We start from the raw sequence: 13,104 nt of genomic DNA, 5'->3' as shown, positions 1-13,104 counted from the left end.
ACAGCTCCAGCCCCACAGAGGCTATGCAAGCAGATCTGCACTCGACTAGCTCAGGCCTATTAGAGCTGACATGGCGCTGTTTCTGCTTGGCAGTCCTACTTACCTCTAAATATCCTGACTTACAAAGCCATTCAGGGACAACCTGTCCTGTTGCCAGAAGGACTTCATTTATCACCTGAAGGGCTGCCACATGTCAGTAAAATCTGCTGCAGCCTTTTGGGAAGGGATGAAGCTTCATCAGAGTCAGACTTGAGCCTGATGGGGTTGGCTAATGGATCCTGTCTGCTTGCCATATCTTATACACTGTCTATAAAGCAAAGGGAGGAGGCGGCAGCAGGCAAGGAACGATGTGCTGTAATGAAGCCAGACATGTTAGCACTGCCATGTGAAAACCAGGAGATGCTGCTTATTTACATGATCTTACTACACTGGACATAGCATCTTGCTGTGTACAGCTTTTGACAAGCGGGAATGTAAAGACAGCAGATGCCCTTCTAGTAGCTACAGAGAGAGATAGTGCAACTCTGATTACGAAAATACTACCCCAACTCAGCACAGAACCTGCAAGAGCAAACTCAACCTGGAAAAAAACTCACATTTTTACCAGGTTTGAATCAGCAGTTTTCCAGACTGGGTCAGAACTTGCATCCTCAAGCTAACACAGTTTTTATGATCTGTTGGGACCACATAAACCAAAATTACCAAAGCAAGCTCTAAATCAACATCAAAAGTAGTCATAAGATGGGGCAACAGTGTCACACCATAAAAAAATATTTGGATTGCTAGACTAGAAATCAAGAGTGCTAAAATACAACTTTACCTAAAGTTAAAAGAGGAATGAGAAATCAAAGTTTACCAAAAGAAGATAAAGGGCAGAAAACAGGACAATGACGGTGCGTTTCTTAATGAAGAAATTATTATTTCCCTTACGCATTTTCTTTCCAAATTTCTAATTAAAAAATTGGAAGCATTATTACACATAACAGCTGTACAAGTAACAGTTACACAAGATGATATATCCTTTGTGGGTATTTGTTCAGAAAAGGATGTAAGCTTTTAATATAACTTGATGTGTAATCTTACAAACAAAAAGCACTACGTTCTCCAAACAGTAAGGCTTAACCTACATTTACATCTTTCATTTTAAACTCTATTATGCTAGCAAGCTGTAGTAAGTAAACAGTCATGTTTCTTTTTGCCTTTTTCTTGATAAAGAACATTTTCTAGTTATCTTGGTAGACCTCAAATCACTCCCTTTAACCTAGATCATACTTAGTGACTCCTGCATGTCAAAGCTCAGCACAGTATTCTAGAAGTGACTTCTGTTGGCAGACACAAAATAAATACTGTTTTCCTCTTTTTGATTGTTACTTCCATGCATCTGAGAACGGTACTTCCCCTGGGTGTTACAGCATCCCAATGAGATTTGTATTCAAGTAGTTCCTGTCATTACAGGTTTTTCGAAGTCACTCTTTTCCAAGAGGCAGGCACACCTCTTTTAAGATGGACACACATTCTTTGTTCTTGGGTATGTGAGCTCACATCTATTGGCTGTAAGGCTCCTTAGTCCCACCATATCAAACTGATACCACTTCAATTTTTTTCTTTAAGTCTGTTGATAAAAATATTAAAGGAGACCACTACAAATAATCCCATCATATGAGAACTACCATCTTATATTTTTATTGTGGTTATCTGTTTTCTTAATAACCCTAATAATATGCTGATTTTCCATAATAAAAAGAATTAGCACATAATACAGCGGTGGAACAAACGCCTTACAGAAGGCAGTTGATGCTAGTAGCTAGATTCATGACTTCATTAAAAGGATATTAAAAGTGCACTTGGAAAAAACTGTTTAAAAAATAAATAAATTTTCCTGCATCTACAAAGTACTTTTCAAGTGACGGTGTGCTCCTATAGGCTTAGCTATGCATAAATATATGTAGCCATATCAAGCAACACAACATCTGTGTATCAAAATGAATTATTATGGATTTTTTTTGTTTGTAAGCATTTGGAAGTGCCAGATAGATGGATTTTGATTTAGTTAGCTTCCCTTCCCAACACTTGTCTAGTGAGAATAATTATCAGAAATTTAAATTTTCATATATGAATTCAGAACTTGTTATCTTACCCTAGTTCAAAATAATTCTTTCAGTAGAAAAGCCTAGTAACAATTAAGCTCCCTCAATACATATTTAAATACTTTATTTGTGAACATTAGGAAGACATGCTGCTTCCTGAAATAATAATCTGCTGTCATAAATACTTCCAAAAAGGCAGCAGAAAATATGTTTGTTTCCTCTGAGTTTAACATTTATAGTGACTACTTGGGGAGACTCAAATAAAGAACTGAAAGCATTTCCATGTGTGCCTCCTTAGTTTCCAAATTTCAGTCTTATTTGAAAGAAAGCATTCTGATTTAGTCTTATTCCCCCCCCCCCCCCATATTCTGTGCTTTTCCACACCTTTTGTTCAAATTGTACATTTTTTTAAAAAATAATTAAAACATTCATGTTCATTTTTAAGACTTCTCTGCCAATACCAGAGGACCTTCTGAAGTTTAGTGCATACAAATACAGACTAAAGTTGAAAGCCTTTTTTAAATGTCATCCTAAGATTTCCTAACTGCATAACAGCACTCATTAAATAAACAATCAGATCAGATATGAAATGGATACAAAAATGGTTCTGTTGGGTAGCTAAAAATAGGTATTTTGATTGTTAAAGAGCTGAGTCCTGAATTCTTTCTTATCCTGATGAAGTAATTAAGTACTAAATATTTTTCTAGTTACGTACTAATTGGACACCTACATTGGAAATACAAACCCAGTGATCTGTAGAAGTTTTTAATAATTCTGTTTTGTCTGGAAAGATAATTGGAAAATATTTCCAGTGGTTTTGAATTTTTTTTTTAAACTCAGTTTCTCTAAAGAAAAATAATCTTGCTCGTATGAAAACTACAATGTTTACTGACAGGCTGAAATCTAAATATGTGATTCACCACAGCTGTGCTGCTTTGCTCTGACCAGAGGGAAAGTATGAAAATGGTAACTAAAATGGAATTTTCACCCTGAAGATCTGGTACATACAACGCCCTGCAAAGAAGTACTATTACGTATGTATTATTTTAGAGATAAAGGTAACCTGAAACTGACATCTTTACACTAAGTCACTTTTAGAAGAGAGATTTAATCAAGCTAAGTAGGAAGAACAAAGAAGGCTGCAAGAGAAAAGAAAAAGGACTACTGAATTCTAATTCCAGAAATCTGCTGCCTTGCAACAAATTGGTAATTCAAAAAAAGACAACTTAAAAAAATATACATTGGAGAAAAATAAAGAAAACAACTGAGACCATCTCTGAGAAACTGCCCAATCAATTAAATTAGATCTTTGCTTTCCTACAGAGACTGCATTTGAAAAATTATTTTTTATACTGATCATTAACATGACAAGTCCCTTTTAAAAAAAATCTTTTATTCTCTAGGCTATTAGAAATTAATCCACAGCAGGAAATTCAGGAGAAAATACAGATGAAGGGAAAAACATGAGATTTATATTCATGGACTGGCTAATATTTTTAAACATGCATACTTCTTTGTCATCCACGTAGTGGAAGCAAAACCTGTTTACAAGGGTTAATCTTTACCATTTTGAGGCATATACAACACACTATACTTGCTGCTGTTACAGCTGAGCTACCCTTCTCTGATATACTTCCTTTTTCTCTATTAGTGCCTTCCAGAGTGATGTAGTATTACTGTCCACAAGAGATTATTTTTTTAGAAAGGGATGTGACAGTGCCCCAAGAATAAGAGATTCAGTTGGGTACAGGCAGCATGCACCTAGAATGATTTTAGGGTTAACGTTCAGCTGGCTGAGCACATGACTGCAGGAGAAGGGGTGACAGAGAGAGAAGGGGTTGTTACTGCTGTAACCACACTAATTGGAAGAGTGTTTTTCAGGCAGATACACTGGCAGGGCTGGCGGAACAGCTGACACTAGAAACTGAAGGACAACAGAATATAATGCCTGCTGCCAAACCCTGGCATGTTAATTCCAAGTCATGAAAATCTTCTTTCAGACAGATCTAGGACATGGCATCTTTTTGAAACAGGAGTAGAAGAATCTGGCTATAATCCTTTGACTGAACTGTGCACCTTGGTGCAAGTAGTGATGCATGGAATTTGTGCTGACTTACAGAACCCTACCTGCCTGTCATCAAAGCTGTCATCGCCTGTTCTCATTTCAGGTCATACATTCACAAACACAAACACTGTATGTGGAATTGCTGGACTGCCACAGAGAATCTGGACTCCATCCTAATACTGGTCCAAGCTACTCAACAAACTGAAGACATGCTGTCACATGAAATCAGTTTAGACCTTTCTTTCAGCTGAGTTTTGTTCACTTCCACTCTTCCACTTCATCAGTTTACTGTTGGTTTTCATTCATCCTCCCTGGTTTGTTCAAACTCACAAGGTTACAGCATGGCACAGGTAAATGACTCTAGAGTCAGACTAACACCACATGTGTAACCACTGCCCTCCACAACCGCAGAAGAGCTGCACCTCCTCCCTGCAACAAGTTGTACGTTCCCTTGTCTTGCTATTTTATCCCAGCCAAAATTTTTGCATTGTAAAGTGATGCATGCAGGTAATGCTACTCTTCATCTTTAACCAAATTTCCATGTGAAAACTCTAAGCTTTTAAGCGTGCATAACAGAGCTTTTTCAGAGATTCAGCATTTATTTTGAACTGTGATGCATTTTTTTTCAATTTGTGATTATTATTAAAAGAGCTGATTCTTTCCCAGGCATGAAGCAATTTATAATAGTCAAAAAATGTCACAAAGACCAATATTTGTTAAATAATAAAAGGAGAAAAAGTAACTAGAAGAGGAAGCAGCCAGCCACGTGCTTTTGGAGTACCAAGCATAAGTATTTATTTAAAATATTCAGTGAGATTACTAGTTTTTCTGATGACAACTTTTAAAAACTATGTGAGGACAGAGGAATAAGGTGGACAGGACAATCCCACCCTCCCACAAAAGTCTCAGGTACAGCAAATATTCTTGTGAGAGATACCCTTGGCATACAATTCAGTGTCTGAAAAACCCAGATACAACTCTGTAAATATCAAGTACTTATCTGTTTCTACAGCAAGGAAACACATATATCCCACACCCCCATATATCTTTGTTTGCTTTCCACAAATGCTTAAATAGAAAACATACATTTCTGGAAACAAGAGGAGAGTTTCCTGCATTTACCTATCTTTTATACAGAAGAACAGGATCTCAAACATAAAATAAAACGGGATAAAATAAGCACCTCAGTAAAAACAACGCTAACTACCAACATTGGTCTGTGTCATTTTGCAACATATGTTGTTAGATAAATTTCTTCTGCAGGTCTCAAAAAGTCATGAGCAGTACTGGAAATAACTCCTCCTACACACTGCTCAAAAAAAACCCCAAACACCTGGCATAGATAGCTCATTGATGGCAGAGCAATAGCTCAAAGAAGATGAGAACAGTACATGTTGCTTTAGGTGACCCATTGGGATATTACTATAATCCCATAGTAGAATTAGAAAGCAGCACCACACTATAAAGAAATTGTCTTGCCTGGGGATATTTCCACTTGACTTCTCTGAGCTGCTATTAATATTTGCTATTTTGTATTTTCCCTTAATATTCTAAAACGATAGCTACTATATAAAGCAATTAGATGTTCCTACCAATATTGGGATGCTTCAAGAGGCGACAGATTCTAGCTTCTCTTTCCAGTTTCTGGTGATCTGCAACAAAGGAAAGCAAAACAATTGCTTTTAGTGTGAAGATTAACTTAGTTCAGTGTATTTGCTTTACAGAAGTAAAAATAATCTGATGTGAACTTTAAAAAAAGACCTCCGTCATTTAGATCCATTAAGATTTTACATTTGAACTGTTTTTAATATTGAATTAGGTTACTGCATCCAACCACTGCTTTGATGAGCTACCACAGGCAGTTCCGTTAGAAAAATCAAGCTGCTGATTTATTGGGGAGAACAGGAAATACTCATGCTATGACCTGTAATTATCAGGCAATAAACCACGTTACAACATTAAACAAGGACAACCTGAACTCTAGCATTGCCTTAAATCCTACCCATTAGCTGCTTTAATGATACCTAGTGTATCATTAAAGTACAGGACGTGGCAGCCACCCAGACAGACTGCCAGCACTTGGGTCACCACACACTCCCACCCCAATACGATGCTGCAGGAACTTCCAAGAACTAATGACCAGCAGTTATTATTTTCCCAGTGAGGCTCATCTCTCTCTCAGGCTGATTATTCATTAACCTGAAGATACTCTGAAAATGTAGGTCCAGGTGTATCATCTGTTGGCTCCTCCTCTCCTGGTCATTTGATTCTTTTTAACCTTCAGGTAGAGAAGTAGGTCCAAACTTGTACACCACTGAGACCTAATGACACTTCTGGAGATAAAATACTACAATTCGCATCAAGCTCCTATTTACTTAAGCTGGGTTTTTTAATGTACAAACTTTTACAGTATTTGTTCCAAACACCACCATTTATAGTACTACTTCTGCTGTATTCTGATTAACATTAAGTAATATAGTACTTGTTTTATATGATACATACAGGAGTTTTGGGGGATGTGCATAAGTTACTTATACTGGAAATATCTGAAGGCCTGCAGGTATGTTAAAATGTTTTGTGTAAGGCAGTATAAAGCACACAAGGTAACGTGGATATTAAAATACATAATTTGGAAATAATAAGAACAGCCAGCTACTCCCTACTGTAATCCTGTAATTCCATCAGACTGCTACTGCATTTATCCTCACTTTCTGCAGCATAATTTCTATGCCTGCAAAGAATACTAAGCTTCTGTCAAGAGGCAGAAAAGCAACAAAGATTCAATTTTATAGTATTAGCTAAAAATAATTTCTCACAATTAGAAGAAAAATAAACTGCAAAACGTTCTTGGAGATGAGGCTCTCTTGCTATTATTTTAACTAGCTTCAATTTGCTATCCAAGGATAGTATAATAACCAATCCTTCACAGAGGCTCAGACTTCAAATGTCAAACAAGTAATTTGGGTTGTGCCACCTCTGCAATCCTTATTATTGGCATTACGTTTGGGAACACTCCTAACAACTGAAAGGGGAAATTCTTAACTGGCCTTCCACCACATAAAAAGAGCAGTCCGCACAGCAAGTTTTGAGTTGAATAACCAGCATTTAGAGAATACAAAAAGTTTAACCTACAAAAGATTAATAGGCATCAAAAACCTACAGGAAGAATTAAGAAATTATCTGGTTTTGTAATGTCACTCTTGCATATCTATCATGGTATCTGTTCTCTCCCATAACACCATCAGTGTAATTAGGTGTGCCTTCCAAGCCACTAAAGCATAGTCTGATACCAGTCTGACATCAGAATCTACTGCGCAAGAGTCAGACTAGGGTTCAAGACAAAACACACTATAAACACCCTCCTCCTCAGTGCCTGGATACAATAGTGTGATCCTGACATCCATCCTACTTTTAGCTGGTGCTCAACTCCACAAATTACCTTAGCACTTCACCTTCCTCTTCCATGGGGAGTCCTAATGTTCCCTGTTCAAGCCAACCACAATCCAGAAAGTTCTCCTTCCTACATAAGCCAAGGGGCAACAGGAGGATTTGCAACCACCTTTAACCAGAAGACAGGTACCAGGCTCTGTGCAAAGCGCACTTCCAGCTCTGCTCTTTCCAATCAAGCACTGGGTGCTTACTCCTTTTAGAGAATTTAATCTAAACATAGATCAGAGTCACCCTGAAAGTGGGACAATTCAATTCTACACAGATGGCTGTGCCAGCACAAGGGAGACAGGGCGGCACACAGTGTGACAGCAAAGGTGACCACTGGTCTCTGCTGCTGCCAAAAACACTCCATCTCATGAAACTGCAGCTTCATGTTCCTGAAGATCGCTTTGGCTTCAGCCTGCCAGCTGTGGAGGTGCTCTACACAGCTCATTGAACAGGACAGAGATACCCTCTGGATGAGCGAGGCGAGAGCAATAGGTGCAGATGGGAGCAGCAGGCATGAGGCAGTGATCCTGGGCATTCATGTAGGTCCAGTAAGACATGGTCTCCCTGCTGTGTGGACTGCTTCACGTGAAAAGCATCAACAGCCCCTGCACAAAACACATGAGTTGTGATGGGAGCGATGACCACAACCTAGGCATCTTCCCACCAGACTGGCAGCTCAAGTCATCAAATTATTTATATATCCTGGTTGTTCCAGTAGCAATTACTATTAAGGACTGAACTGGGATCTTGGTGCCATTTCTCCTGCCATTGACCACATTCATTACCAGCTAGCCAGCTTCGGCAGCCTGTCTGCACAGTGCACTGAACAATTGGCTGCTGATTGCAGGCACAACCTCCTAAGCGTGACAATGACATGAATAAAATGGCAAGTAGGAACGATTCCAATCCTTCGGGATACTTCAGTACTTATAAAAGCAATGACAGCTAGAGGAATATATCAAAGATTAATGTGCTGATGAACTGTAGAAGCTGGGGTTTGGGGCAGGGGGGCTGTTCTGCGGGGGGGGGGCTGTTAGTTTTGGAGGGTTTGGTGTTTGGGTTTTTTTAAGTAAACTGTTCGCAAACAATTCAACTCCTATGCTGTCCTGCTGCACTTAAGTAAAATGTTCTTAAACTCAGGCAGGATACCAAAGGCTTACACATACAGACCCAAGTGTCACATGGTGGCAAAGCATAAGCCTGGAACTCTGGGGATATGTAACAGCAAGCAAGCTGACCTCTAAAAAAATGCCACAATATAGCCTGAAGAGCACAGCCTGTATTCAAGTCAGAAAATATAAAGGCTTATTTAACACACCCAGTAGGATTACCCTTGAGTATCATGTTTAAAAGTGCACAGGGATAAAGGGAGAAACTGGGCAGGAAAATCCTAACCTTCTCCTACAGAAGTCATCTCAGGTGTAGCACACACACTTACAGCAAAGGGACACTTGGCAGGCAACTCTGGTTCTGAAACATTCAGAACCAGCTCCCTAACACTAACCTTCACACCAGTCTGGATGAGGCCAGACAGACTGACCTATTTTACACGTACTTGGAAAGCAAACCATAGCAAATAATAATAGAAGAGATACATTAAGTCTCTGGCTCTCCTGCCAGATCTTGACAACTTAATACCAAGTACCTGTCCTCAATTAATGAACACTATTTTTTTGGTATTCATCCAACCGTTTTAGGCATAATCAGTAAAGACTTCAGTAAGCACAATTAATGTGTCAACAGAGAGTTCATCAACAAGCAGCAATGAATTTGAATGCAAGAAGTTCTGTAAAAATTATAGCTGTTCAACCGCTGCAAAAAATTTTAAATTAGGACAACTTCAAGAAACAGAGGAGGGAGGCAGGGGCACATTGTCATTATCCACTGAATTTCATACATTAAACCCAAGCAATTTTGTGACACAAGCACTACTGTACAGCTCCAGCAGAAGGGATACTAGGAGAGGGATGCCAAAACCCTGTTCCAAGAGTAACAAGAGTACCAGGTTTCACACCCAAACTGGCTGGCGACTCACCAACAAAGACCTGAAGTGTAAAGAAAACCATGAAAGGCGAAAACAAGCAGTAACCATCATCGGATTGCTCAGAGACATCTTTTTTTTGCAGGAAACACAAGCAGCGTGTGTATAGGGCCTTTTCATGAATCAAGAGGGAATCTAAATCAGAGAACCACTGACACCAAGAATAAAAAGACAGCAGAAATTGTATTTGGTATGAATGTTAAGGAGACATCAAAATATCCTGGACACAGCTGTCAGTAACACTTAAAATGCTGTAATAACAAAAAAAGGAAATATGAGGACATTGATAGAGAAATATATGCTGTAAAACAAAATATAAAGGCACATTTTTTAATTTTACATTCTCTGAAAATAAGAGATTTCCAAAGTTAAATAAAGTCAGGCACTGATTCGGTAGTAGAGATTAAAGCAAACACATGGAGTTCTGTTCCTCTAGCAATTCTTTCCATAATAAAGGGAAAAAACAGTCACAATGCAAAATGTCAGCAACTACCAGTGGAATTACTAAAAATATAAATACCGAAACATATAGTAAACATACTAAATATACTTGCTCATAGAAATCAGAGTATTTGGTTTCTACATTGCAAATCTAACACAGTATGTTGACAAGAAAAAATATATCCATTTATTACAAAAATAGGCACTATCCTGCAATAAGTTTGAAATAATTAAGCCAGAGTAGTAACTTCTGAAGACAAGTAACACACAATTTAAGCATGCTTAAATATCAATTAATTAGAAGGGAGTTATTCTCTACATTTTCCTGTTAGGGATAAAAAAAAAATATATGTAAGACTAGCATATTTAAAAATATACAAATAAAACACATAAAAAGCTAGCAGTTTTCATTGAAATCATACCACTGAAGGCATAATTTTTTAATACAATATTCTTTGCTAAAAGTTTCCAAGACTTTTTGAAGCCCATATAGATATACCACATAATTCAGTTTGTTTTCTCTACAATAACTGTACTCCTTTAAATGAAGTACATGAACATTAAATTAAAATATTTACTATGATGCAACTACAAATAAGCATCACAAATTTCCCAAAATAACAACTTTGGAAAATACAACTGTTTGGAATGTAAAAAACATGCTACAGTTGAAATATAGTGCTTTAAATCTTAATCAAAATGATCATGTATCACAATAACTGCATGGTGAAGTTAGTTCTGAAAATACCAGGAAACTAACAAGTTTAGAAGAAGTTGCTATGTATGACAACTCTCAAGAGTCAGAAATTTAGCATCAGACATCTAAAGAAAATGAAAAAGGCTCAATCCTTACTGCAAAGTGTCCAAGTATTAGCTATGTGTGTTTAAAAGAACTATAACAACAGATTTAAAATAAAATATAAAAAGCAAATTCCATCTTTAACATAGTCAGCACCTCAAGTTTGTAAAACACTTTTTAAATCTGGAGGGGAAAAAAAATACCCAACACAGGAAGCTTAATTACTTTTTCTGTAATTTGCACTTACCAGTATTTTCAACTTTAACAATAAGAACAATTGAATCAATTCTACGTAACAGTTCAGATTTTTTTTTATATTCTTTTAAGAAGTATGCAGTCTTCTGCCCAGAGGTATAGGTCTTGAGCTAGTCACTACTTGCCCACTAAACCACCATAATTCACTATGAGACCTCAAAGCCTACACCACTCACATGAGAAAATGTCAGCTTAATCCTCTTCCATGTTTACTTTATTGTTAATTTTTTAAAAAGTGACTTTAAATGTCAGAAGTTTAAAATATAAAATAATATTTTTTAAAAAATTGCAAGATGAACTCAAAGATCCTTTATAAACTTAAAATCTTCCACTGAGGTTTTATGTTAAGATTTTAGATTTCAGTTACAGCAAGTTAAACACAAGCACAGACATACACAGTTTCAGCATCTTACTGCCCCTTGGCTTTGGCTGTAACTTAATCACAGGTTGACCAATTACCATATTATACAGAGCACACAGGGAGATGATCTGCAACGCAAACTAAACTAAGCTTGTTTTAGAAGATGAAATACAATCAGAGCCTCAGGGAAAAAAAAATAATCAAGGGACTACTGGGCATTTGGCGTAAGATGTCTATCTCTGGTGTATACTACCAGCACTACTTTAAAAGGCTATTCTGTACTACCTCGATCTGTATTTACAGGATTAGCCAGCATAGCTAGAAACCTGAGAAGTGTCTCAGTCTTCTATGCCTATCTCCACTCTTCAGGAATAACACAGACACAATAAAGCACTTCATCCCTGACTCTTAATATAAACACTTGAAATTTCTTTGCTATACCACAGCTTCTGAACTGACACCTTATATGATTAATTTCTCACATACACTACACATTGTCATTGGTTGTTTAACTGTTATCACACTACACCCAAGGGCACTCTGAACACCCAGAGCAGGCACATACCACCTGGGTAAGGCAATCTAGAGTACTAACCCATACAGTGCACAATGAACACGATACAGATGTTCCTCCTGCTCTGTTGGACAGTAAATTAAACAAGATGAAAAAAACAGACAAGTAAACATTACTTCACAACTTACTAGGTGAAATAAACTCTCAAATGACAAAGCATGAACTAGGTGGAGCTCTTTCATTCGTCTGAAAACAACTTATCAAGGCTAAACCTGTAAGATTCTGGCAACCCTTGGCTCCCACTGACGTCACTGAGATTTTAGCATCAACTGCATTAAAAAAACAAAGGATATGTGCACATGATCGTGTATGGAAATAATTTAAAATGACAGCCACTGTAACTGAACAATGTATTTCATTTATTCAACTACAGCAATTCTTGCTATTGCTTCTTCATATTGCTAACTCTGATGCTTCAGCAAGTACATTTCTCTGATAAAAACACATTTCCCTCATAAATTAATACCGTTTCTTAGAGACAAAGCTTCACATTGTAAGGCCTGCCAATTAAAAGCATCCAGTGAATACAACTGCTACTCGCACCTTCAACTGACACCTCAAAGCAAGGACGTGCCCTGTGTGTCTTATCCCCACAGCATTCAGTCAGAGGTAGCCATGTCTGCAGAGACTGCTTCAGACTGTGGCATAAAACAAGAGGATAATTCAGAAAAGAAACACGTTCAAGTAAAAGATAGCACACCATGTTACATGAGACAGGGTTAATATTCAGCTCTCACTTATAGACATGACAGTGTACTCAAATAACAAATATTAGAGCTATGAAGATAGGCTAAATTGTTATTGTATGATTTAAAGAACAATAATTGTATTGATTAAAAAAGCACACCTGATATTTTTGTATGCCACAATCAAAACTGCACTATATGAAGGTTACACCATCATCATCATCATCATTATTATTGACTGCACTATCATACTCCCCGATTTTCACCTTAAACTTAGCTAGCGTATCAACTGGTGCCAATTAGGTGATATCTGGTGTTATGTAATATAATGAGCTCTCTGTGTTTACACCATTCCAT

The 13,104-nt window shown here is 37.5% G+C and overlaps 1 protein-coding gene across 14 annotated transcripts in view; it reads right to left on the bottom strand.

Annotated features, from left to right (window-relative positions):
* Nucleotides 1–13,104, bottom strand: part of CAMK2D (calcium/calmodulin dependent protein kinase II delta) — a 209,087-nt gene that overhangs the window by 140,276 nt on the left and 55,707 nt on the right. For all 14 annotated transcript variants that reach the window (XM_055711775.1, XM_055711769.1, XM_055711794.1 and 11 more), the window contains one exon: nt 5,745–5,804. In XM_055711775.1, the coding sequence (XP_055567750.1) occupies nt 5,745–5,804 (60 nt within the window). The remainder of the gene's footprint in view (nt 1–5,744; nt 5,805–13,104) is intronic.

This window comes from Falco cherrug, chromosome 1 (genome assembly GCF_023634085.1).
Source record: "Falco cherrug isolate bFalChe1 chromosome 1, bFalChe1.pri, whole genome shotgun sequence".
NCBI classification, from domain to species: Eukaryota; Metazoa; Chordata; class Aves; order Falconiformes; family Falconidae; genus Falco; species Falco cherrug.
The sequence above is the reverse complement of the archived record's forward strand: the minus strand, read 5'-3'. Positions and strand labels throughout refer to the sequence as shown.